At 40.4% G+C, this 27,933-nt stretch overlaps 1 protein-coding gene across 3 annotated transcripts in view; it reads left to right on the top strand.

The window, feature by feature from the left end:
- znf710a (zinc finger protein 710a) overlaps window positions 1-20,521 on the top strand; it is a 34,462-nt gene extending 13,941 nt beyond the window's left edge. The window contains exons 3-5 of one of the 3 annotated variants that reach the window (XR_005941464.1): window positions 4,439-4,625; window positions 7,252-7,426; window positions 19,892-20,114. Coding sequence is in view for 2 of the 3 variants with exons in the window: in XM_041175335.1 (XP_041031269.1) it covers window positions 4,439-4,630; window positions 7,252-7,426; window positions 19,892-20,106 (582 nt within the window). In the remaining variant the exon portion in view is untranslated. Of the gene's footprint in view, window positions 1-4,438; window positions 4,631-6,489; window positions 6,519-7,251; window positions 7,427-19,891 lie in introns of those variants that run through there. The other 2 variants (XM_041175335.1, XM_041175337.1) reach the window with 2 other exon arrangements.
- The last annotated feature ends 7,412 nt before the right edge of the window (window positions 20,522-27,933 follow it).

Genomic DNA, 27,933 nt, shown 5'->3' with positions numbered 1-27,933 from the left:
ACAATGTTGAAGGACACTGACAATGCTGAAATAGAACTGTCGATTTTGCTCCCGCTAGTCAACACTATATTTAGTGCTCACACTGCCCTAGCAAAAACTTGAAATACTATCAACTTAATATGGTCATGATTTTGGTGGATTTATTTTCAGATTCTTTCTATGTGGCGGAATTAAACCTAGCATTTAACTATCAAGGACTGTGTAATATTGTATATAACTGGAGCTGCGAGGGAAGATACTGTATAATTTAACATTAAGCTTTTTTTTTGAACTTTGTAGCATTTTTACTGTGTGCAATAACCTTGGGGAAAGAAGACTCCAATATGTTGTGTGGGTAGTTAATTTCTCCCTTTCGTTCCCCTCCCACGCCCCTCCGCCCCTCCACCCAACTCTGTTATAAGTTATATTTTGGATCCCTTGCCTGTGAAATTGTATTTCAGTTTGAGTTAGTCATCTCAAGGGATTGGGAGTAGGAGTAGTAGCTGGGGGAAGTTTAAAAACTAAGCTATTAAATCTAGCAGACATTGTCAAGCTTCTCTTGGTTATGATACTAAAGTAGATTTAAATGCTGAAAGTCTGAAGTTGAAAATGTTGAAATAGTACAGCTGAAAGAATATCCTAGGTGAATATTTTGATGAAGATTGTTCATCGGAACTGGAAATGGAAAGTCAGTTCCCTGTTTGAAGATTGATTGAAACAAGATGGTTTCGTTGCCAAGTGCACCAACTTTCGAATGTTCCTTAATCAGTAGAATAAACAGCTGCTAATGGTCCTATTGTTTAGGGACAGATTTGAAATAAACTAGGGGTGAAAAATCCTGGATGATATGCACACTCACCAGCCTGATCTTAATCAGATATGTGGAAGACAAAAGGCGAGTTTAAACAAAGCTCAAGTGGAAGGGAACAAACTAGAAAGTGATTAGGAAAAACACAGGAAAGAGAAGGTGACAGTTACAGTGTCAAATGTCAGAGGGCTGCAGAATTTTTTTTATTCTTTCACAGGATGTGGATGTCGCTGGCTAGGCCAGCATTTATTGCCCATCCCTAACTGCCCTTGAGAAGGTGGTGGTGGACTACCTTCTTAAACCGCTGCAGTCCCTGTGGTATAGGTACCCCCACAGTGCTGTTAAGGGGGTTCCAAGTTTTTGGCCCAGCGACAGTGAAGGAACAGCGATATATTTCCAAGTCAGGATGGTGTGTGAGTTGGAGGGGAACTTGCAGCAGGTGGTATTCCCATGCATCTGCTGCCTTTGTCCTTCTAGATGGTAGAGTGCCCACAAGAAAACCTTTGTGTAAAATTGTGTTGTGATATTGTCGGAGTTTTAAAGATGTAAAGGTTAAAGTTGGAGGGGAGTTAGAGGCAACCCATGGGGTGGCCAGGATCATAATTGCAGTCGGAACTGAGAGGTTTGCCAAAGTCTGCATTTTATCTCAGGTCTGACAGCATCTGTGGAGAGCAAGACAGAATTAATGTTTCGAGTCCATATGACTTCTTCAGAGTTCTGAAGAAGAGTCATACAGAATCGAAGCATTAGCTCTGTCTTTCTCTCCACAGATGCTGTCAGAGCTGCTGAGTTTTTCCAGCATTTTTTGTTTTTGGTTCAGATTTCCAGCATCTGCAGTACTTTGCCTTTATCTGCATTTTATCTATCTACTTATAGAGATAGCCCTGTGAGCAGTGAGAATGGCAATTTTACATTGGAGGAAGCACACACAAATTGCTAGACAAAGCGTGAGGAGAGCACCAGAAAATGGCTTGCAAAGGAATTAATGGCCAGGTATTGCATCAACCTTGGTTGAATGAGAGATAGCCAGGGTGAAGCTGTTAGGAATGAAGGTGATGAATGAAAACGCCAGTGAGTAATTGGTCCATCTGGGTTAGTTGGATTGTTAAAGATTGTGTTTCAGGCAGTGCACGCAGAGTCCAGTATAAAAGAGGGTCAAGTCAAAAAAGGCTCCATGATTGAGAGGAGGTGAAATTAACTATGTAGGGAATGTGTTGGCTCTAGATGAGGCAAAGCCTTAGCAGAAGAAATGGGATATATCAGAACTTTTACAGTGGAAAATAGTCATTAAGACAGGCATTACAGAAACTGAGAATCCAGAAGAAAATGATGAAACTGGGAGAATTACTAGACCTACTTTTAGTGGGAAAACTAACTACTAACATGGCCTTCTGTTGCTGCTTTCACCTTTCAGTTTAGTTACCTTTTTAATGGAATGCCTGTATCTTTTGAGTGAAGAATTCATTCTGCCCCATCTTAAACCCGCAGTCTGCTCTGGATGTCAGAATTCTGTGCAATCATCTAAAAAAGATAGGCAGGAAAAGGCAAGCTGCTCCACCGAGCCCATCCCAGATCATACTCTAATGAAACCACCTAGTCGCCATTGCTTCCAACCACAAGCAGTGATGTAATCTTCTGAGAGGGGCAAATAAGAAACAAAGCTAGACCAATTCAGGGCCAAAAAATAATTTCCAAAAGATTCTTTCTGACCTGTGAACATAATGAATATACAAACTAGGAGCAGGAATAGGTCACTCGGCCCTTCAAGCCTGCTCTGCCATTCAATATGATCATGGCTGATCTGATTGTAACCTCCCGCCTATGCCCGATAATCTTTCACCCCCTTGTTAATCAAGAATCTATCCAGTTCTGCTTTAAAAAATTCAAAAATCCCGCTTCCAGTACCTTTTGAGGAAGAGAGTGCCAAAGATACTCAACCCTCTGAGAGAACAAATTTCTCCTCATCTCTGTCTTAAATGAGCGACCACTTACTTTTAAACTGTGATCCCTAGTCCTAGATTCTCCCACATTCTCTCCACATCCACTCTGTCAAGACCCCTCAGGATCTTAAAGGTTTTGATCAAGTCACCTCTTACTCTTCTAAATTGCAGTGGTTACAAGCCCAACCTGTCCAACAGTTCCTCATAAGACAACCCGCCCATTCCTGGTATTAGCCTAGTAAATTTTCTCTGAGCTGCTTCCAACGCATTTACATCTTTCCTTAAATAAGGAGACCAATACTGTACTCCAGATGTGGTCTCATCAGTGCCCTGTATAACTGAAGCATAACCTCCCTACTTTTGTATTCAATTCCCCTCACAATAAATGATAACATTCTATTAGCTTTCTTAATTACTTGCTGCACCTGCATGGTAACCCTTTGTGATTCATGCACTAGGACACCCAGATCCCTCTGAATCTCAGAGCTCTACAATCTCTCCTAATTTAGATAATATGCTTTTTTATTCTTCCTGCCAAAATGGTCAATTTCACATTTGCCCACTTTATACTCTATTTGCCTGGCCTTTGCCTGCTCATTAACCTATCTATGTCACTTTGTAGCCTCCTTATGTCCCCTTCACAACTTACTTTCCTACCTAGCTTTGTCTGATCAGCAAATTTAGCAACCATTCCTTTGGTCCCTTCACCCACGTTATTTACAGAAACTCTAAAAAGTTGAGGCCCCAGCGCTGATCCTTGTGGCACACCACTTGTTACATCCCACCAACCAGAAAAAGATAAATTTATGCTAACTCTTTGCTTCCTGTTAGCTAGTTAATCTTCTATCCATGCCAATATATTACCCCCTACATCATGAGCCCTTATTTTCTGCAATAATCTTTGACCTGGTAGCTTATCAAATGCCTTCTGGAAATCTAAGTACAGTACATCCACTGGTTCATTCCCCTTTATCCACAGCATATGTGACTCCTTCAAAGAACTCCAATAAATTGGTTAAACATGATTTCCCTTTTACAAAACCATGTTGACTCTGCCTGATTGTTATAGCAGGGCGCTTAGGCATTTTTAATTATAGCTTCCAATCTTCATTAGTATTTCTGAATTCAACTTGACTCTCAGTATAACTCAAACTATTCTCTTGCAGGCAGCTGGCTGCAATCAAGTTAACATTTATTTCCAGTCCAAAATCATGTTTGCATCTCCTTGGGGTGGTTCAGTAGCAAAGTTATTCTGGTTATATTTTCCCCTCTATTCCAACATTCTCCAGCAAAGAAGAATTTTTGTTTCTCAGTCAGCCAAGGTGACTGGTTTTCCACTTTCTCCTCTCTGGTTTGTTGGTGTAGTTGGAATTGACAAATCACTATAGGTGTGGTCAACACAAGAAATTTCTCTTAGCTCCATGAAACAATGCATTTAATGCCCCCTTGCACCCCACTCAATACTACTGTGCTGATTTAGCCTCTTTGTGGGTACTTTTTAAAACGTCACCCTTCACAAATGCATCAATTTACTTTTCTTATTTTCCCTTTGTTTTGTAGCTTTGCTTTTACTGCATCTTCATTTTTGGGAGTAAATTGATTTATGTTTTAAAATGATTTAAGTTTGCAAATTATGATTGAATCGTTACTTCAGCAGAAACATTGAGTAATCTAAAGGCCTAGTCTCACCTGCATCTTTCCTCTCCATCAGGGAGTAAAAGAGTTCAAGTGTGAAGTATGTGGACGTGAATTCACCCTTCAAGCAAACTTGAAGAGACATATGCTAATTCACACCAGTGTCCGAGCTTATCAGTGCCACATCTGCTTTAAAACTTTTGTTCAAAAACAGACTCTGAAGACCCACATGATTGTTCATTCACCTGTCAAACCATTTAAATGTAAGGTAAGAGAAAAGAATGCCATATTAGTACACTCTGTGATTTCTATCCATTAATAATGTTGAAAGGAAGATGTGTAGTTGAGGCACAGGCTACAAGTTGTTGCAATATGGAACAAATTAATTGTCGGGAACTAATTCTGGCTAAAAAAAGCTGAAATGGCAAGTGTTTGTAAATATACCGGCCAGATACAGGACGAGCTACTATTTCAGAGGAGCCAAGGAAAATGCAGACTCTGAGAGTTAGCCAGCCATTCCAAATTACCTCGAAAAGGTGCCACTTGATGGTTTTGAAAGTCAGTGGTTTAGTTTGAGTCAGGTATCTGGAATGAAGCAAGAGACTGATCCTCTGCAATTGCCAAATTAAGCTAGCTTCCCTACAGATAATTCCAAAGGTGACTTGGAAATATTGGTGGTGGGTGGGGGGGGGGGGGGGGGGGGGGTGTTTTCTCCCACCCACTACGTGTCCGACCCATCTCCTGCGCCTCTGTCCTCACGCCTTCCCCTCCCTCCCAGAACCATGATAGGCTCCCTCTTGTCCTCACTTTTTGCCCACCAGCCCCTGCATTCAAAGGATCATCCTCCACCATTTCTGCCAACTCCAGCATGATGCCACCACCAAACATATCTTCCCCACACCCCCCTCATCAGCGTTCCGTAGATGCTGTTCCCTCTGGGACAGCCTGGTCTGCTCCTCCATCACTCCTAATGCTTCATCCCCTTCCCATGGCATCTTCCTATGTAATCGCAGAAGGTGCAACACCTGCCCCTTTACCTCCTCCCTGCTCACCGTCCAAGGGCCCAAACACTCCTTTCAGGTGAAGCAGTGCTTCACTTGCACCTCCTTCAATTTGGTCGTCTGCATTTGCTGCTCCCAATGCAGTCTCCTCTACGTTGGGGAGACCAAACGCAGACTGAGTGGCTGTTTTGCAGGACACCTTCAGTCTTCCGCAAGCATGACCTAGACCTTCCTGACGCTTGCCATTTCAGCACACCACCCTGCTCTCATGCCCACATGGCCTGGTGCAAGGAACAACACCTCATCTTCCAATTCGGCACTTTACAGCCTTCCAGACTTAACATTGAGTTCAACAACTTCAGACCATGAACGCTCTCCTATATCTTCACTCCTTTTTTAATCCCCGTTTTAAAAAATTTATTTTTATTTTTTATCCACTTATCTTCATTTTTTTAATTTATTCATTGTTTTATCCTTTTTTCTATCCTTTCCCCCCAACCACTGCTCCCTACCCAACCCAACCCCCAAAAGGGCCATCTGTTACTGTTTCCATGTTCTTCTTTCACACAGTGCTTACCTTTGTTCTGCTATTAACACATCCTGCTTTCTTAACCTTTATGCCACTATCAGCACCTCCTTTAGTCCTTACCACTACCATTAACACTCCCTTTGTTCATGACATCTTTGTCTATCTCTCCTTAGCCCCCACCCATTGCTGGTTCTATCCAGCTTCACCTGCTCCACCAACACCCCCCCCCCCCCCCCCCCCCCCCCCCCCCCCCCCCCCCCCCCCCCCCCAACCACCACCACCACCACCACCACCACCACCCCGCTAAACAGTATGAATTTCATCACATTTCTACTTTTTAGCTCTGAAGAAGGGCCATACAGACTCCAAACGTTAACTCTGTTTCTCTCTCCACAGATGCTGTCAGACCTGAGTTTTTCCAGCATTTTCTGTTTATATTTCAGATTTCCAGCATCCACAGTATTTTGCTTTTATATTATTATATAAAATATTGTACTTCTGTGTGGCTGGTACACAGTTTTCAGATATCAGTACAAATAGAAGATTCTGGTAAGAGCTTGTATTTTGATCACGTTTTCTGTTCTATTTTCTTTTAAGATTGTGGCTTCTGAAGTGAGGAGCACTCTGAGCAAATCTTTCAGATTTAAAAAAAAAAGCACTACAGAAGGACCAATGACCAGTGATGAGCAATTTGAGGGCTTCCCTGTCTCACCCACATCCCAAGAATGGATTTATAGAAAGCACATTCATAAAAATGAAATTGCTTTTTTTTTCGAAGCAAGAAAGGTTACAGATCCAGTCAATCTCTAGTGGTTTGCTGCAGTGACTATCATCACCATGACGTCCTACAATAGGTGGCAGTAGATTTTTCCATTGGGGATGTGAGGAAAGGAAGGAGAAAGCAGAGCCTCAAGACTAGTCCGATCAGAGTTTTGTTTTCCTCTGGTCCTGTACGTTGCTAGGTTCAGTATCATTTTTACCATTAATGATAATACACCAGTGTCCTTCATTTCAGAATACTTCATGTAACATATTCATAGTTCCACTGTTAGGTATGATGCTGTGCACAATCAACATCACAGTGTGACTAAGTTTAACTCCCAAAGTTGCTGTAGCAGTTGAACCTGCATCAGTAACATTTAGTTTAACTCATTGTTTGAAGAGGACAGTGGCTTTATGCTGTTATATGCCAGCCAATAAACTGGAAAATGATAAAGGTGGGAGGAAAATACTTAATTTATTGCAAGCAAAGGTTATGATTGATCCTATATGTGGATTGCCTCCTCTGAAAGTCTTTTAATTTGGGGAATTCAGCTTTAATTGTGAATAATGGGGATTTTCCTGTTCTCTTTCTTTCAGGTATGTGGAAAAGAATTCAATCGGATGTACAATCTGCTGGGTCACATGCACCTTCATTCAGACAGTAAGCCCTTCAAATGTCCATACTGTTCAAGCAAGTTTACCCTCAAAGGGAATTTAAGCCGGCACATGAAGGTCAAGCATGGCGTCATGGACATTGTTCTTGATGGACAAGGTATAGTGTTCAGGTTCCGTCATAATCACTGTATTGGTTAGTTATGTCTGCTTAATTATTTTGAGGAGCCATCTTTTAGCAAAAACTACAAAATCATGTAATATAGTATGTATGATTTTTGAGGTGTCCAGACAGTTACTGTTTAACTCTGTCTTTTTTTAATACATAAATTGGTTTTGCACAATTGCCTCTGAATTAGGAGCCCCATTGCCATAAGTTGAGCACATAATGCAGGCTGACACTTGCCGTTCTTACCAGGTACTGCATTGTTGGAAGTGGCATCCATCTTTCGGATAAATCAAATCTCATGGCATTTGGCAGAGCAAGGTGATTTGCCATTACACTGGTCAATGTAGCAACCTGTCCCAACACTCAAAAAGCAGATCATCTGGTCGTAGATTAATGGGACACTGTTGGGTTCAAAATTGCTGCCCTGTTTACCTGTCTAAGTCACTAGCTTCAATAGCTACAAAATGCCATTTAAGACTCTCCCCCTCCCCCTCCTCCCTTTTGCCGGTGCTGGCCCTCACCCATAAAACTTCCTCCTCTCCGCCCCCTCCCCCACCACCACCCTTCCATGCAAAATAGAACAGAGTTTTCACTCGTGATGAGTGTCTTTCTATAGAGAGTGTACCTACTCGCCGGTAGTGAGGACAGGATCAGATTCTACTCTGAAGCTTTCTAGATTTTGTCTAGGATTGTGAATGAAGAAAGGGAACCTGGTTGAGGAAACAGTGTAGAGCCACAGCCCATCGAGGCTGTCTTCAGAAGAGAAAGCATAAAAAATGGAAAAAAAAAATACAGTGAGGGAGAAGAGAGATGCAGCAGCTAGGAAACGCTCTTGGAATGGAGATGGGGAGTCATATCTGAGGGAGCTGACTTGTTTGGATGTGCTGTTTTGAATTGAATGGTTTGTTTGGTCAGCAGCTGCCTCCTGTTGGAAACCTCTTAAATTTGTATAGGAATTTGTGATGATCATCTCCACATACTCCCAGTTAGGCAAATACAGCTGCGAGGATTGGCAGGATGCTTACTGGAGTCTTCAGACAGGAGTTGTTCTTGCTTCCTTTCTGCATCCTCTTGTGTATAATCCTCAGTTTCAAATTGCTGTCAGCTGTCTGTGTTTGTATGCAATGTTTTGGCCTCCAATGCACAAATAACCCTATTCTTCAGGATGCGAGAAAACAAAGACTGCAGGACCAAAAGAATCCAAACTAAAATGTCTGTATAATAATGCACAAAAATTAGAGAAATCTGGGAGCTATAGTCATTTATTACAATAGAAAGTCATGGTGAAATGAGAATAGTGTCAATGCAGTAGCTGTGTCAGAATTACCTGGGGAGAAATAAGGATCCAAGGACAAAGTTGCATTTTTGTGGTGAAGTATCATATCCTCATTATGTACCAAGTGCTTCATAGGCATTGAATTACTTTTAAAATACAGTCCCTTATGCAGAGAAACATAGGAATAGGTTTACATACAAAAGGTTCTGCAACTGGCAAATGTTGATTTTTTTTTTTTAGTGGTCCTGGTTGGGAGAGCAATGTTAACCAGTACATCGGATGACCTTCGTCTTTTTTTTGAATGGTGCTATGGGATCTATCTTTGTTAACTCAAAAAAGCAGCATGTTTGACAATGCTTAAGGAGAATGAGGGGTGGTACTAATAATTAGAGACAGTGTCACAGCACTGGAGCATAAACAATTAAATAGAGAATTTGTCCCCACAGTCCCTTTTGTATAGAGCTGAGGAGTAGTGAGCAATCATAATACAGTAGAATCAAGGAAATTTGTAGGCTAATTAAATAAGTAGGATTGTGATAGCTTTTAATGATCCCAAAACAGACTAAAATAGGAGAGATATTTAGGGTGAGGACGATGAGGTATGTTGTCTTTGACTGAGAATACAGCCTTAAAAGTACTGCCACGTGTTACTACTCCAAAGAAGAAAGCACAAATTTACCTGGTTCTAAGTATTAAGGTGCAGCACCTGGGTGCCCTGAATGTAGGGGACCACTTGGGAAGTAGTGACCACAATATTATTTGATTCAGTGTAAGAAAATGAAAGTCAAGGGTTTCTCTTGGAGAAAATAATTCATTATTAACAAAATACATACATATGTATGAATTAGGAGGAGGGGGTAGGTCATTCGGCCCCTCAAGCCTGCTTCACAATTTGATAAGATGATGGTTGATCTGATTATGGCCTCAACTCCACCCTTCTGCCTACCCCCTATACTCTTTGACTCCTTGTTAGTCAAGAATCTAATACAGCTTTAAAAATATTCAGTGACCATCCCTCCATCTCTCTCTGCGGATGGGAATTCCACAGACTCATGACCCTCTAGAGAGGAAAAAAAAAAGTTCTGCTCAGCTCTGTCTTAAATGGGAGACCCCTTATTTTTAAATTGTGTCCCCTAGTTCTAGCCCCTCTCACAACGGGGAACATCCATTAGAATCCACTCTGTCAAGCCACCTCAGGATCTTTTATGTTTCAATAAAATCACCTTTCATTCTTCTAAACTCCAATGGATTTGAGCCCAAACTGTCCAACCTTTCATCATAGCGTAACCCCTTCATTCCATGAATCATTCGAGTGAACCTTCTCTGAACAACTTCTAATGCAATTATGCCCTAAAGGAGACCAAAACTGTACACAATAATTTAGATGTCCTGTAAAGCTGTAGCATAACTTCCCTACTTTTCTATTCCATTCCTTTGCAACAAATGACAATGTTCCATTTGCCTTCCTAATCACTTGCTGTATCTGCATACTAACCTTCTGTGATTTATCTACCTGGATACCCCGAACTGTCTGTACCTCAGAGTTCTTCAATCTTGCTTTATGCTGCTTTTCTATTCTTCCTACCAAAGTGGAAAAGTTCACAATTCCCTACATTATACTCCATCTCCCAAATTTTTGCCCACTCACTTAACCTATCTATATTCCTTTGCAGACTCCTTAGGTCCTCTTCACAACTTACTCTTCTACTTATCTTTGTGTCATCAGCAAATTTAGCAACCATACATTGGTCCCTTTATCTAAGTTATTGAAATAGATTGTAAATAGTTGAGGCCTCAGCAATGATTCCTGTCGCACTCCACTCGTTATATCTTGACAATCACCTATTTATGCCAACTCTGTTTCCTGTTAGCTAACTAATCCTTTACTCCCTACATCATGAGCTCTTACTTTGCATAGTGACCTTTAATGAGGCATCTTGTCAAATGCCTTTTGAAAATCCAAGTACGCCACATCTACTTGTTCCCTTTATCCACATTTGCTTGTTAATTCCTCAAAGGGCTCTAATAAATTAGTCAAACATGATTTCCCGTTTCATAAAACCATGTTGACTCTGCCTGATTGCATTGAGATTTTCAGAGTACTCTGCTATAACTTCCTTAATAATAGACTCCAGTATTTTCGCTATGACATGTTAAGCTAACTGGCCTGTAGTTTCTTGCTTTCCGCCTCCCTCCTTTCTTGAATAGAGGAGCCAAATTTAATATTTTCCAACCTGATGGGACCTTTCCAGAATCTAGGGAATTATGGAAAATGAAAACCAATGTATCTTCTATCTCAGTAGACACTTCTGGTATGAAACCCATCAGGACCCAGGGACTTGTCAGCTTTTAGTTCTGTTAATTTTCTCAGTACCCTTTCCCTGGTGGTTGGAATTGTTTCAAGTTCCTCCCTCCCTTTCATCTCTCGATTCACAATCATTTTTGGGATGGTATTTGTACCCTCTACACTGAAGACAAATGCAAAATATCTGTTCAATTCATCTTTCATTTCCATATTTTCCATTATTAATTCCCCAGACTCTGCCTAGAAGACCAAACATCTTTTCCTTTTTAAATCCCTTATTATCCCTTACTGTCTGTAGCTAGCTTTCTCTCGTACTCTAATTTCTCCCGCATCATTATTTTTCAGTCATTCTTTGCTGTTTTTTTTTTAATATCCATCCAATCTTCTGATCTTCCACTAATCTTTGCGAAGTTGTATGCTTTTTCTTTCAATTTGATGTGATCTTTGACTTCTTTAGTTAGCCACAGATGGTGTATCCTTCTCCTAGAGTCTGCCTTTCTTACTGGAATGTATCTTTGCTGAGTATTATGAAATATCTCCTTAAATGTCTTCCACTGCATTTCTACTGACTATCCCTTTATCTCATTTCACAGTTCACTTTAGCCCTGTCCTCATAATTGCCTATTTAAGTTTAAACTAGTCTCAAAATGAATACAAAGCTCAACCATGTTATGATCACTGCTACCTAGGGGTGCCTTTACTATGAGGTCATTAATTAATTCTGTCTCATTGCCTATTACCAGGTTTAGAATAGCCTGCTTTCTGGTTGGTTCTGGAACATGCTGCTCTAAGAAGCTGTCCCAAAAACACACTATGAACTCATCATCCAGGCTACCTTTGCAAATCTGATTGTCTATATGTAGATTAAAATCATGATTAACGGCATACCTTTCCCACAAGCCCCCATTATTTCTTCTTTATAGCCCATCCTATGGTGTGGTTACTCTTTGGCAGTCTATAAATTACTCCCACATGTGACTTCTTTACTTCCTCGTTATCAATACCCAAACTGATTCTACGTCTTAATCCTTAGAACTACGGTCAGCTCTCTCTATTGTACTAATGTCATGCTTAATTAACAGAGCTGCGCCATGTGCCACCATCTTTTCCTTGCTTCCTGTTCTTCCAAAACGTCATGTACCCTTGAATATTCCGGTCCCAGTCATTGTCATCTTGCAGACATGTCACTGTACTGGCTGTCATACGTATTTATTTCCATTTGAGCTGATAATGCTTCTATTTTGTTATGAATGTTACTTGCATTCAGGTACAGACCCTTTAGTCCTGCCCTTTTACTATTTTTGCAACCTCCAGCCTTAACTGCTGGTGCACTCTTAGGGGCATGCTCTGCCCCTCCCTGCCACACTCTGATTATCATTGTCCTTATTGTTACCTTGTTCTCTTGCCCTGCCCTGTCCCCTCCCTTTAACTTATCATACCTTCCCTCACTTGATCCCTCTCCCATGCTATTTAGTGTAAAGCCATCTCTGCCACCCTAGTTATGCAACTCGCCAGAACACTGGTCCCAAAACGTTCAGATGGAAACGGTGTCAGCGGTGTGCTCCCACTTTCCCCTGTGCTGGTGACAGTGCCTTATGAATTGAAACCCATTTCTCCCACACCAATCTTTGAACCACACATTCAACTTTAATATTATTTAGCCTGTGCCACTTTGCTCTTGGCTTGGGTATTAATCCAGAGCTTATTATCTTTGGGGTCCTGCTTTTTAATTTGGCTCCTTGCTGCTTATACCCCTTAAGCAGAACCTCTTTCCTCGTCCTCCCTATGTCACTGGTACCCACATGGACCATGCCTACCAGATCCTCCTCTTTCCCACTGCAAGTTCCTCTCCAGCCCAGAGCAGATGCCCCAAACCCTGGCACCTGGCAGGCAATACAGCTGTCTGGACAAAAGAGGCCTTGCCCAGATTAACAGTAGGAAATATTTAAACAGAAATTATGAAGGCTAGAAATCTTCATCACTTAGTACAAATGCATGACCAGATAATGTATTTTTGATGGTATCTGAGAGAAGAGTGCTGTCCAGGACACCAGGAAAACTCCCTGTTCCTCTATAAATCGTGCCATGGGATCTTTTATTTTTGTCTATGCAGGGAATTGATTTGATGAGTCCAAAAGACAGAATTTTTGACTCTTTTTCCAGTACTGCATCTTAGACTTGAGCTCAAGTTTATGATGGGTCTTGAGACCCCACAACTTTCTGACTTTCTGAACGAGAGTCACATCAATGAGTGACACATCAATTGAGTGAAGCTACCACTGTTCATTGCTAATGCAAGTTTTTCCAATTTGCAAAATTGTGAAGTAGTCAGGATGAGTAGATTGCTTTAAATAGAAGTGAATGCTGGTCTTTGTATATATGGTTCTTTTTGACGGCTTGTACACAACTGATGCAATAAGATCAGTATGATTCACTTGCAGCTGGAAGAGAGGGTGTCCCAGAGAGGCCAAGGACAGAATCTATTTGGCTGAAGGAACAAAAAAAGGTGCAATTACATTGTGGTTTATAGACTGCATCAAGCAGAATGGTGGTAAAGATATAGAGGAACAAATTTGCAAAGAAATTACAGCTGCAAGAATTAGAGTTATAAAAATTATACTGGGGGACTTTAATTATCCAAATGTAGACCAGGATAGTAGGAGTGTAAAGGACAGCGAGGGGCAAGAGTTCCTAGTATGTTCAGGAAAGTTTTCTACAGCACTATGTTCCAAATGCAACAAGGAAGGTGGGACGGATAGCACTAAAATAGAGAATAGTAAGTTATTGGATGGAGTCGGAGTAGGGAGCAAGCAATGAAATCTAAATCAGGGTTACATTGCATGTATGTGAATGCATGGAGTATAGTTAATAAAATTGGGGAGTTACAGGCACAGATTGCCTTGTGGGATTATGGTGTTGTGGTGATGACAGAGACCTGACTTAAGGAAGGGCAGATCTGGGTGTTAAATATTCCTGGTTACAAGGTGTTCAGAAAAGAAAGGAAAGGGGAAAAAAGGAGGAAGGGTGATGTTTTTGGTTAAGGAGAGTATTGCAGTACTGGAGAAAGATGGTGTGGCTGGAGGATTCAAGGACATACTCAAGTTGGCTAGAACTGAGGAATAAGAAGGGTGCAATTACATTGCTCGGTGTAATATATAGACCACCAGTTAGTGGGAAGGATATAGAGGAACAAATCTGCAAAGAAATTACAGAGAGGTGTAAACATCATAGAGTAGTTATACTGAGGGACTTTAATTACTCATAAATAAACTGGGATAGTGGTAGTGTAAGGGGCAGTGAGGGACAAGCATTCCTAGATTGAGTTCAGGAGAATTTCCTACAGTGTGTGTCCAGTCAAACAAGAAAGGAGGCACTGCTAGACCTGGGAATGAGGTGGGCCAAGTAGATTAAGTGACAGTGGGGGAACATTTAGGGGACAGTGATCATTGTATCATAAGGTTTGGGATGGAAAATGACGGTGGAAAATGACATTGGTCAATCCAGAGTAAGAATAATCAACTGGCAGAGAGCGGACTTCAATGGGGCAAGAACGGAGCTGGGCCGGATAGACTGGAACCAAAGGTTGGTAGGAAAAACAGTAGCTGAACAATGGGCTACCTTCAAAGAGGAGATGGTTTGGGCAGAGTCAAGGTACGTTCTCTCAAAAGGGAAGGGTAGGACAAACAAATCCAGAGCTCCCTGGATAACAAAGGTGATAGAAGTTAAGTTAAAGACAGCATGTGTGCATATGACAGGTGTCAGGTAGCAAATACAATTGAGAATCAAGCTGAATACAGAAAATTCAGAAGGGATGTGAAAAAGCAAATATGGGAAGCAAAGAAGGATTATGAAAAAGGACTGTCAGCTAACATAAAAGGAAGTCCCAAAGTATTCTATAAGCACATCAATAGTAAAAGTGTGGTAAAAGGAGGAGTAGGGTCAATTAGGGACCAAAAAGGGGATTTACACATACAGGCAAGAGGCATGGCTGAGGTGCTAATGAATACTTTGCATCTGTCTTTACCTACAAGGCAGATGCTGCCCAGGCCACGGTGACAGATGAGGAAACTCAGTCACTAGAAGGGTTTAAAATTGGTAAGGAGGAGGTATTGGATAAGTTGTTGGTACTTAAAATTGATAAGGCACTGGGACTGGATGAGATGCATCCAAGATTATTGAAGAAAGTGAGAGTGAAAATTGCAGAGGCATTGGCAATAACCTTTCAATGTCCCCTAGATTAGGGGCAGGTGCCAGAGGACTGGAGAATTGTAAACATTACGCCCTTGTTCAAAAAAGGTTGTAAATATCTGCTCTGCAATTACAGACCAATCAGTTTAACTTTGGTGGTGGGGAAACATCTAGAAACAATCATTTGGGATAGAATTAATAATCACATGGAAAAATGTGGATTGATTCGGAAGAGTCAGCATGGATTTGCTAAAGGAAAATCGTGTCTGTCTAACTTGCTCTTCAAAACAGTTTTTTGAAGAGGTAACAGATGGTTGATGAGGGTAAGGCCGTTGATGTGGTGTATATGGACTTACAAAAGGCATTTGATACTGTGCCACACAACAGACTTGAGGAAAGTTTATAGGTCATAGAATAAAAGGGACAGTAGCAGCGTGGATATAAAATTGGCTGAGGGATAGGAAACGGAGTAAAGGTTAATGGGTTTTTTTGGGCTGGAAGGAGGTTTGTAGTGAAGTTCCCCAGGGGTCAGTATTGGGACCCTTGCTTTTCCTGATCTAGATCTTGGTGTGTGCAGGGGACAATTTCAAGGTTTGTGGATGACACAAAACTTGGGAGAATTGTAAACTGTGGGGAGGACAGTGTAGAACTTCAAAAGGACATTGACACATTGATGGCGTGGGCAGATAGGTGGCAGATGAAGTTCAGTGCGAGAAGTGTGTAGTGATACACTTTGATACGCAGAACATTGGGCGATGGTATAAAATAAAGGACACTATTCTAAAGATGTGCAGGAGCAGAGAGATCTGGGAGTATATGTACATAAGTCATTAAAGATGGCAGGTCAGGTAGTGAGAGCTGTTCCTAAAGCATACAGTATTCTAGGCTTCATTAATAGGGGCAGACAGTACAAGAGCAGGGAGGTTATGATGAATTTATATAAGACACTGCTTAGACTTCAACTGGAGTATTGTGAACATTTCTGTGCGCCACACTATAGGAAGGATGTGAATGCATTGGAGAGAGTGCAGAAGAGGTTTACGAGAATGGTTCCAGGGATGAGACACTTCAGTTATGAAGAAAGATTGGAAAGGTTGGGACTATTTTCCTTGGAGAGGAGGAGGCTAAGAGGAGAATTGATAGAAGTTTTCAAAATCATGAGGGGTAGATAGAGTAGATAGGGAGAAACTGCTCATAAACAGATCGAGAATCAGAGGGCACAGTTTTAAAGTGTTTTGCAAAAGAAGCAAATGCGAGGTGAGAACTTTTTCACACAGCAAGTCGTTAGGGTTTGGAGTGCACTGCCTGGAAGTGTGATGGAGGCAGGTTCAATTGAGGCATTCAAAAAGGCATTGGATGAAATGTGCAGGGTTACAGAGGAAAGGCTGGAGATTGAAACAAAGTTAAGGTGCTCAGAGACCCGATGCAGACATGATGGGCTGAATGGCCTCCTTCTACACAGTAACAGTTCTGTGAAGAAAGGAGGCACTGCTGGACCTGGTTCTTGGAAATGAGATGGGCCAAGTGGATCGAATGTCAGTGGGGGAACATTTAGGGGACAGTGATCATTGTATCATAAGGTTTAGGTTGGCTATGGAAAAGGACAAGGAACAATCCAGAGTAAGAAGAATTAACTGCAGGAAAGCCAACTTCAGTGGTGTAAGAATGGATCTGACCCAGATAAATAGCAATCAAAGATTGGCAAGTAAAACTGTAACTGAACAATGGACCAACTTTAAAGAAGAGAGAGAGTTCTAGCACAGTCGAGGTTTCTTCCTTCAAACAAATCCATAGCTCTCTGGATGACGAAAGAGATTGACATTAAGATAACTAAGAAAAAATGTGCTTAAGACAGATGATGAATAATACAACCAGGCTGAATATAGAGGTTTCAGAGGGGAATTGAAAGAGCAAATAAGACTAGCAAAGAGAGAGTATGAAAAAAGATTGGCAACTAATATAAAAGGGAATCCAAAAGCTGCCTAAAGGCATATAAATAGTAAAAGGGAGAGTGGGGCTGATTCGGGACTAAAAAGGGGATTTACACATGAAGGCAGGGATATGGCTGAGGTATCAAATCAATACTTTACATCCGTCTTCACCAAGAAAGAAGATGCTGTGCATGGTGAAAGAGGAGGTAGTTTAAACATTTGAAGGATTTAAAAATTGATAAGCAGGGGTTATTGGATAGGCTGTCGGTACTTAAAGTTGATGAGGCACCAGGACCAGATGAGATGTATCCAAGGATACTGAGGGAGGTGAATGTGGAAATTGCAGAAGCACTGACCATAATTTTCCAATTTTCCTTTGACTTGGGATGGTGCCAGTGGACTGGAGAATTGCAAATGTTACACCCTTGTTCAAGAAAGTGTGTAAAGATAAACTGAGTGACTACAGGCCAATCAGTTTAACTTTAGAGGTGGGGAAGCTTCTGGAAATGATAATTTGGGAAAAAAATTGATGGTCACTTGGGTAATTGTGAGTTAATTAAAGAAAGCCAGCCTGGATTTATTAGGGGACAATCATGTTTAATTAACTTTGTGAAGGTTTTTGATGAGGTAACAGAGGGGGTTGATGAGGGTAATGCTATTGATGTGGTGTACATAAACTTGCAAAAGGCATTTGATAAAATGCTGCACAACAGACTTGTGAATAACGTTCAAGCTCATGGAATAAAAGGGACTGCAGCAAGATTGATATGAAATTGGCTGAGTGACAGGAATCGGACAGTAGTGATTAATGGATGTTTTTTGGGCTTGAGAAAGGCTTATAGTGGAGCTCCCCCAGCGTTGGTGTTAGGACCCTTGCTCTTCATTATATAAATGAGCTAGACCTTGGTGTACAGGGTGCAGTTTTAAAATTGATACAAAAAAAACAAAACTTAGAAGTATTGTGAACTGTGAGGAGGATAGTGTAGAACTTCAAAAGGACATAGACAAGTTGGTGGAATGGGTGGAAAAGTGGCACATGAAGTTTAATGCAGAGAAATGTGAAGTGATTCATTTTGACAGGAAGAATGCAAAGAGACAATATAAGATAAAGGGGACATTTAGAAATGGGGTGCAGGAGCAGAGAGACCTGGGTGTATATGTGCATAAGTCATTGAAGGTGGCAGGACAGGTTGAGAAAGTATTTAATAAAGCATGCAGCATCTTAGGCCTTATTAATATGGGCATAGAGTACAAAAACAAGGATGTTAAACTTACGTAGAACACTGGTTCAGTCTCAACTTGAGTATCACGTCCAGTTCTGGGTGCTACAATTTAGGAAGGATGTGAAGGCATTAGAGTGTAGAAAAGATTCACAAGAATGATCCCAGGGATGAGGAACTTCAGTTATGTCGCTAGAATGGAGAAGTTGGGACTGTTTCCCTTGGAGAAGAGAAGGCTGAGAGGAGATTTGATAGAGGTATTCAAAATCATGAGAGGTCTGGACAGAGTAGATAGGGAGAAACTGTTCCCATTGGTGGAAAGATCACAGACAAGAGAGCACAGATTTAAGGTAATTAACAAAAGAAGCAGTGGTGACATGAGGAAAAACTTTTTCATGCAGCGAGTGGTTAGGATGTGGAATGTACTGCCTGAGCGTGTGATGGAGGCAGATTCAATCGAGACATTCAGAACGGAATTAGACTGCTATCTGAAAAGAAAGAAAATGTGCCTTCCATGGTGAGAAGTTGGGGGAGTGGCACTATGTGAATTGTTCCTTCGGAGATCCAGCACAGACATGTTGGGCCGAATGGCCTCCTTGTGTGCTGTAACTATCGTGGTTCTAATGTTTCAATGTTGTACTGAAGGTTTGCTGGACCGAGAGAGATACTGGCGTATATCGGAGACATTTTTCTGTGAAGTGGTTTGCGTGGCTGTTAAATGTCACATCCTAGTGAACAGTGCTGGGTGAGGCTAAGTGTATCTCTTGAGCCTTGAGTCTCTTCCTTGCTGAAATTAAATATTGAAAAAGAAAGTTCAGTCAGTGTATTCTTCTGGGATACTTAGTTAAGTGTGTCTGACTATTATTGGATATTCAACCTGGGCAAGTAGTTTGTAGGATTCATCTGCGCTATTGTAGTAAGTAATTTGAATAGATTCCGATTCAGAGTGAGAGCTGAAATTGTGAACAGATAAGATGGGTTGTGCGTGGTCACAGGTTCCCTCTAACTGTGGCTCACCTACAGAGGAAATAGTGTAGGCATGCAAGGTTGTGAATCAACAGAGTTTTGACCAGTCAAATGGGCTGCATCAGTCAGTTACTTTAAGCTTGTGGCTTTCTCTATCTGCATTCCTGGGAAATGCAGAAAACGCATCTATTTGTAGATAAAGGAAAAATATACTTTTTTGGAAATGGCATTGTATCACACAGCTGTAACCTCCACAATAACACTAAATAGATGGCGCTTTCCTCCCCTCACTACTTATCTTTTACTGGAGGTTTTCCATCATTTCCCAGCTGAGAGAAAAGGAAGCTGATGTGCTTGTTGTGTAAACAATTACTCAGAATTAACCTTGGAAAGGTTGTTGGTTTGTGTTGAACCTCCTACCTTCTAGTTCTTTATAACCCACCTTTTCTAATTACCCTTCTTGTTTGTACTGTATTGAACAATGTGCTCTGTAGTTTTGTGTTTGTAATATGCTTTCACTAACTGCGTGATCCCAATGTTATCTTTTGACGTTTTCCCCCTCCCTCATAGAAAGCTTGTTGGATATTGGACATTCTGAACGTATGGAAAATCAGCAAGCAGAGATCGACGACTATGAAGAAAATTCTTTTGACTTCACAGGTGGACAAAAAGCTGCTGATGACACTTCAGACTCGACAAAAATGTCTGATGAGGAAAGTATGAAAGACATATACTTTAATTTTGAGAAGGAAGCTGAAAGGTATGGAATGGACTTAAAACCATAACTGAAGTGAAGCCAAAAAATATTGATTCTGTGCTTTGACCATTGTTATTTGTGCATAGCTTTCTATTAATGCTGCAGTTGCAGATTTTAAATTTACATTCCAACTTTAAACGTATGTTTCACAAAAACATTGTAATGTGAATCCATTTTACACGTTACTAATCTCAGGGTTCTGTGAGAATTTTTTTTTAAAGATGGTCTACTCTGGACCAAAACAGATGACTACTACCAAAATTATGTTGGTCTTTACTGTGTAAAATATAACTTCCAAAAAAAAAGGTTCTGTATATATACACACATCCAATTGGAGTAATTCATTGAATTACATTGTGGAGTGGCTTTTGTGGATTTATTTTCTTACTGGACTATATAATCATCTACAATAGCAATAAAATAACAAATCTGTTTAAAAGTAACATTTGAACGCGTGTGAACGGAAGTGTTTTCTTTCTGACAATGACTTGAAATTTAACCCATGAGGTTTTTTAGGTGTGAATACAGGCCATAAAGGTGCAAGTAAACGCATCTGCTTTGCACAGTAGAGAGTGCAATGGAGAAGGAAATTGTGTATTGACATGTGAGGGGAAATAGATGTGGGGGGAGGGAAGAGAGTAAAACAAGAGAATTGTGGGTGCAAGGGGAATGTGAGCTGAAGAGAGATTGTGGAAGTGGTAACCTGACACTTTGGAGGCGAGGCTGCATCTATCTTCACATCATTAAACATTGTGCACTTGCTATGTACGAAACCTCCCTGTTCTTGTCACGTTTTTAATCATCTTTTTTCAACTATGGTCCCTATATCAATTTATAATGTAAATAAACTTATCTAACATTACTCACTCTAGCCATTGAGGGGTGATCTACCCACAAATTACCCAAACTGCCTTATGAAAATTTTTCATTTACTTTCCTCTCAATGACTCAGATTTTTAATGACTAAATGAGGGTTTAAGGAAGAAAATACAGATTTTAACAATAAAAAATTTGATCTATGATTTTTGCACCTTTTAATGCAGCCATTAAAGTTTTTAACTTAAATCTATGGGCTTGGAGATGATATTTTGCTCTAATGTGGTGGTGATGTTGGTTGAGCTCAAGTTGTACAATATACCCGGTATCTCAGGATACATCAGTAATCTGCGGAAAATAATTCAACCAAGACTCGCAGATGTAATTTAGTTCATTTTAAGCTCATACATACTTTGATATTTATAAAAAACTACATGTATGTACCTTGGTCAGCAAGAGAACTGAGAGATAGTATAAAACCCAAAGTAAGGGCTCATGCAAATGCAAAGAAAATTAGAGATTCCAAACATTGAGATATAATCAAGAACAGGAAAAAAGATGCAAAGAAAATGGTATGGGGTGCAAAAAGGGAATACAAGAAAAAAAACTTGCAAGGGTCATCAAGGATACGACCGAAGGTTTGTACAAGTGTATTAAGAGATAGAGGGTAGCTAAGAATTGACTGGGCCTCTTAAAGAGAAATGTAGGTAATATTGTTATTGAAAATGTGCTTGTGTTACAGACAGGAGGGGGATTAATTTAAACAGCCCCGATTTCTCCTTTCACTACTCGTCCGTGAACAGAAAGGTGTTTTTGATTTCTGATTTCCCCCTTTTTATAAGCGGTGGCGTGTTTTCCCCAATCCTTCAGTTTGGAGTGATCCAGTCCTCTATTAGTAACCCCACAGCAAAATCGAGATAAGGTAAAATAAGAGGGTTAGTTTACTTTGCGAGCACACAAAACACAGGAAACGTCTGGCACTTTTTGCACTCATACAATGAAAGAGGGATAAGGGAAAGAAAGGGGTACAGGGCAAGGCCACGATAAAAATAAGAGTTATGGTTTCACGTGAGCCCAGGGCCCAGAATCAAAAGTCCAGTGGTATATTCCTTCAGAGGTTAGCAGACTGAAACTGTTGCAGGGTGATCCATCTTTCCAGAAGCGAGGGCTCCCACGATGGAAGAAGGCACGTAGAGATGAATTTATCTTGGAGACACAGGTACAGAAGTTCCAATATTCCAGTAGAACACAGTGTAGATGAGGGCCAGGCAATTTTAAACTTGGACAGAGCTATTTCTGCTGCTACCTGTTATTAATAAAATGATAGACTGCCTGGGTTCATTTCCGCATGGCAATATTACAGGTTCTAGCAGCTTGGGGGAGGTCGTGTGACATGCCTCCCACTTTTTCTCATGGGTGCTAGACAAAGGATGTATTTTCCCAGGTCTGGAATCTTGAGGTGTTTAATAGAGGAGTCAGGGTCCCTTTTCTCCTTTGCAGACATACCGTCTCCGTTGGCCAGAGCTCTGCTTTAGAAACACAAAAGGGGTTGGTGCATTTCTTTGGAATTTGATTGTCAGCTGTCACAGAGAGCATTAGCTCTCTTTAAAGATAATGAGGTCCCAGCTTGTTTCTGAAGGTTAGAAATTTCTCTGATATGAGTCTTGGGCTAGTCAGGGTAAAGCTTTGTCCATTTTAAAAATAAAAATAACAAACTTATAAAGTAACCAGGTTGACGTAGATACCTATATATATATATATATATATATATATATTTTCCTTCCTGCCTTCTGGCCAGGACGCTTGCTGTACATATTTTATATCAGCTTTTTTATATTGGTCAGGCCAGTTAGTCTAACATCTGTCATTGGGAAAATGCTAGAATCCATCATTAAGGAGGTTGTCGCAGGACATTTAAAAAATCTTAATACAAAAAGGCAGAGTCAACATGGTTCTGTGAAAAGGAAATCATGTTTGACAAATTTATTAGAGTTCTTTGAGGATGTAACAAGCGGGTTGGATAAATGGGAACTAGTAGATGTAGTGTATCTGGATTGCAAAAAGGCATTCGATAGGGTGCCACATAGAAGGTTACGGCACAAGATCAGAGCTCATTGGTTTTTGGCATGGATAGAGGATTGGCTAACCAACAGAAAACAGTGGGATAAATGGAGCTTTTTCAGGTTGGCAAATTGAAACTACTGGAGTGCCACAGGAATCAGTGCTGGGGCCTTGACTATTGACGATCTACATTAATGATTTGGATGAAGGAGCCAACTGTATATATTGCTAATGATACAAAGATAGGTAGGAAAGCAAGTTGTGAGAAGGATACAGAGTCTGCAAAGGAATTATAGGTTGAGGGTGGGCAAACATTTGGTGGATGGAGCATAATGTGGGGAAAATGTGAGGTTGTCCACTTTAGCAGGAAGAATAAATAAGTAGAATATCATTTAAATAGGGAGAGAGACTTGCAGTATGCTGCAGTATAGAGGGATCTGGGCGTCTTTGTACATGAATCTCAAATTTAGCGTGTAAGTACAGCAGATAATTACGAAGGCGAATAGAATGTATGCCTTTATTGCAAAGGGGGATGGAGTATAAAAGTAATTCTTGCTACAACTGTACAAGGCATTGGTGAGACGGCGCCAAGAGTACTGTGTATAGTTCTGATCTCCTTAAGGAGGAATATACTTGCATTGGAAGTGCTTCAGAGAAGGTTCACTTGGCTGATTCCTGGGATGAAGGGTTTATCTTGTTGGGAAGGGTTGAGCAGATTGGAGTTTAGAAGAATGAGAGATGATCTTACTGAAACATGTAAGGTTCTGAGGGAGCTTGACAACGTGGATGCTGAGAGGATGTTTCCCCTTGGGGAATCTAGAACTTGGGATTCAGTTTAAAAATAAGGGGTCACTCATTTAAATGGAGATGAGGAGGAATTTCTCCCCTGAGAGGATTTAAGTTATTTTAATGAAATATGACTGGAAAAAATGAAACTAAAGATAACCATTAGGAAATTTGCCTTTCACCCCAGGGTATTAAAAGAAGCAAGTGATGAAATTGTAGATGTGCTAATCATGATCTCCCAGAATTGTTCCTTCAATTGGAAAATGCTGATGTCATTCCACTATTTAGGAAGCGTAAGAGATAAAAATACTAGGAAATTACAGGCTTATCAGTCTAACATCTGTTGTGGGCAAGTTGAGAATCTATTATTAGGGCCAGAGTAAATGAGCATTTGGACAAGAACTGATCAGAGAGAACTAGTATGAATTTGTAAAGGCTCATGTCTACTGTAGCTAGCTGAATTGTTCAAGGAATTAGCTATTGGAAGGGAATATCTATGGGATGTTATTTACATCTGTTTCCAGGAGGAATTTGATAAGGTCCTGTAGAAGAGATTTAAAAATGAGAAGATATGGAATTGGAAGCAACCTTTTGACATGGGAAGAGAATTGGTTACGTGATAGAATACAAAGGGGTGGAAGTTACAGATATACAAAACTCTGGTTAGGCTCCACTTAGAATACAGCATTCAGTTCTGGGCACCACACTTCTGAGAATACATTGGCCTTTGAGGGGATGCAGTGCATGTTGACCAGAATGATACTGAGGCTGAAAAGGTTAAACTGAGGTCAGGTTGTGTGGACTAAGCTCGCAATCCCGTGATTTTAGACTTGATTTAAGAGATGGTCTAATTGTGATATTTAAGTTGATTAAAGGATTTGATAGAGGAGATAAATGATTTCCTCTGGTGGGGTAGTCCAGAACAAGAGGAATTTAAGTTTAAGCCAGTAACCTCGCAACCTTGGTGTCACATTTGATCTCAAAATAAGCTTCTGACCTCACGTTCGTGCCATCGCTAAGACTGCCTATTTCCACCTCTGTAACACTGCCAATTTGACTGTCAGCTCATTCGCTGCAGAAACCCTCATCCCTGCCTTTGTTACCTCTAGAATTAACTAATCCAGTGCATTCCTGGCTGGTGTCTCCCATTCCACCCTCCATAAATATAGATTTAATGGCATAGTTTTAAAGAGTGTGCGGGAACAGAGGGACCCTGGGGCTTACATGAATGGGTCTTTTGAAGATGGGAGGACATATTGAGAGTAGTTGGCAATACACATGTGGGTTTCTTGAATGGAGCACAAAAATAAGCAAGTTATACTGAACTTTTATAAAGCTCTAATTAGGCCGTAACTAGACTATTGCATCCAGTTCTGGTCAGCACGCTTTAGGATGGGTGTGAGGGTCCTTGCGAGGGTTCAGAGGAGGAATGAGGGATTTTAACTAGGTTAAGTTGGAGAAGCTGGGGATATTATCCTCGGAGCAAGGATTATGGAACAAAGATTGAGCAACAGATGCGGTGGGGAGGGGGGGGATGTGAGGAAGACCTTTTTATGAAGTGAGTGGTAATGACCTGGATCTTGCTGCCTTTGAGTGGTGGAAGTGGTAACGATCAATGATTTCAGAAGAAAATTGGATGGACATTTGAGGGAAATAAACTTCCAAGGCTACACGGATAGAGTGGAGGGATGGGACTGATTGGATTGCTCTACAAAAGAGCCAGCATGGACTTGATGGGCTGAATGGCCTCCACTAGTAGTATTGGAAGATCAGTATACATGTGTTGTATTCCACTGAAAATCCCTGCGTAAACATTAAGGGAATGCTGCACTAAAATGTCTACATGTTGCTGTGTTGCGATTCCCTGTGGGTAGTCCTCTGATAGGACTTTCCATGCTAAATTTAGAATGGTTATCACATTAGGCTATCATATTATTTTGTGCTCCACAGCCTCTGTTGAAGTCCATCCATGTGAAGAGCTCCATCTGCTGACTCTCACTTTTATGAGGTTCACTTGAACCTCAATTCATATTTTCATTTGCATACATTAGCCATTTGTTTTACTTTATTAGTACCCTTCCCAGCTAACCCTAATGCCCAGGCCACTGCTGCATCTCCTCATTGTGCACTGCACGTGTTATAATTTTGAGTCTTATAATTATTCTCTCGGATACAGCAGTGCTTGCCATTCCTATAAATGACCTGAGCATCTTGCATTTAAGGATTAGCCTGTTTTGCCTATACCTAACCTTACCATAGCAAAACCAGGAATTGAAATGCTGAATCCTTTTGTGAACTAAAATAGATATAATTTTTTCACATCTGCCTACTCATTTTATAGGTGTACTGAGAAAAGCTAGTAAGATCACCAAATATGCATTAAGCTGCTCTTTCTCAGGAAGCGAACACATTGTTCTGATCAATCATTTGATGTAATCAGTATAATTTGTGCTCGTGACAAAGAATATGCTACATATGGTAAGTTGTCTTGCTTGAGCTTAAACAGCTCCTAACTACCCTTCTGCATTCTAACCTTTCAAGCTTGAGGAAATATTTGCTCTTGCTGCTGTTTAAAGCTCTATGTACATCTGTTTCCTTTTCAATCTCGTGTTTAGAGCATAAAAGGATGGCCAATAACTGCTGACCTCTGCTCAGAATCCAGGATCGGAGACCTCTCAACACAATGGGTGTGAGTTGTTTTCTCAGTTACCAAGACAGATTAAAGAATTGCTTATTTAGAGTCTTTGGGGAAATTATTTCAAAGCCAAGTTTTTGGGTTGGCAACAAAAACAGATAGTGCTGGAAAAACTCAGCAGGTCTGACAGCATCCATGGAGAGAGAAACAGAGTTGATGCTTTGAGTCCATGTGACCCTTCTTCAGAGTCAGACGGACTCGAAACGTCAACTCTGTTTCTCTCTCCACAGATGCTGTCAGACCTGCAGAGTTTTTCCAGCATTTTGTTTTTGTTTCTGATTTCCAGCATCCGCAGTACTTTTCTTTTTATCAGGGATTGGCAACCTTTTATTTTAAAACCTTATCAGCCTTCTTTTAAAAAAAATGCCGAAAATAAAAAAAATATTGGGGGCCACTAGATAAAAATTTGGCATTTCTGAACCAAATACTTGGCAAATTGTCAAGTGTCTCTGGTAGAATGCATACTTTTCTTACATATCTATAATTCATAAATTCAGCACATGTATTTTGTGTATCAGTAGAAGAAAGAAATTAAAGTAGCCTAACTGATCACCATTGACTTCATTCTAATTTATTTTAAGTAGTCATCTTTAAAACACTAACTTAAGATGCATCGAATCAAGACAATTTTCAGTTATTGATTCACAAGAAAAAAGCTTCCAATAGTACTTTCAGAACAATTTATTGCCTCAGCTAAATTAGAAACAATAACAGTTCTAATCATAAAACTGTTCCTTGAACCAAAGGCATTATCTATAAACATAGTGTAGCTATACCACATGAACAGGATTATTTAGAGTACTATGATATTTTTCATTAAAATAGTCATTTGAAACTGTAAAGTTGCAGCATAATGATTAGTGTGTTAACTCTACAATAAAAAGCTCACTTTTCTTGGCGCAATTATTTTTAGGCTTTTTCTTGTGGGTGTGATTCAGCTGAAAGGACTGGGTGTTGCAAATGAGATGTTAGAGTCTCATGCACCTCTGGAGTCCCAGGTTTCAGACCCCTCATCTAGTTTATTAAAAAATAGAATCAGGACAAATTGTAATAAAATCATTTGTTCAAATATTTTGTTTAAAAGCCATTTAAATGAATCTCTCTTCCAAAATGCTGAGATTAAAAAAAAAATCACAACTCTCAAAGTCCAGAACAATTTTCAGTCCTGCAATTTTCTCTGCTCCCTAAATCAGGCTACACTCCTGCAATGCAACACTGCAATGTTGGAGAGGCCTGTGTGTATTTTCAGTTCCAAGAGATGGCAGTAATGAGATCATGGTAATGTAATCAGGAATCACTTCACATAGGGTAGTGGAAATCTAAAATTCCCTCCAGTGGCTGTGGATGCTGGATCAATTAAAAGTTTAGACCAAGATGGAGAGATTTTTTATTAGGTAAGTGTATCAAAGCGTATGGATTAAAGGCAAGTAAATGGATGGGAGGTACAGATCAGCTAAGATCTTAATGAACTGTGACAAGGGATTTTTCCCTGTTAAT

This window comes from Carcharodon carcharias, chromosome 26, assembly GCF_017639515.1.
Source record: "Carcharodon carcharias isolate sCarCar2 chromosome 26, sCarCar2.pri, whole genome shotgun sequence".
NCBI lineage: Eukaryota > Metazoa > Chordata > Chondrichthyes > Lamniformes > Lamnidae > Carcharodon > Carcharodon carcharias.
This window is presented reverse-complemented; position numbering and strand designations above follow the sequence as displayed.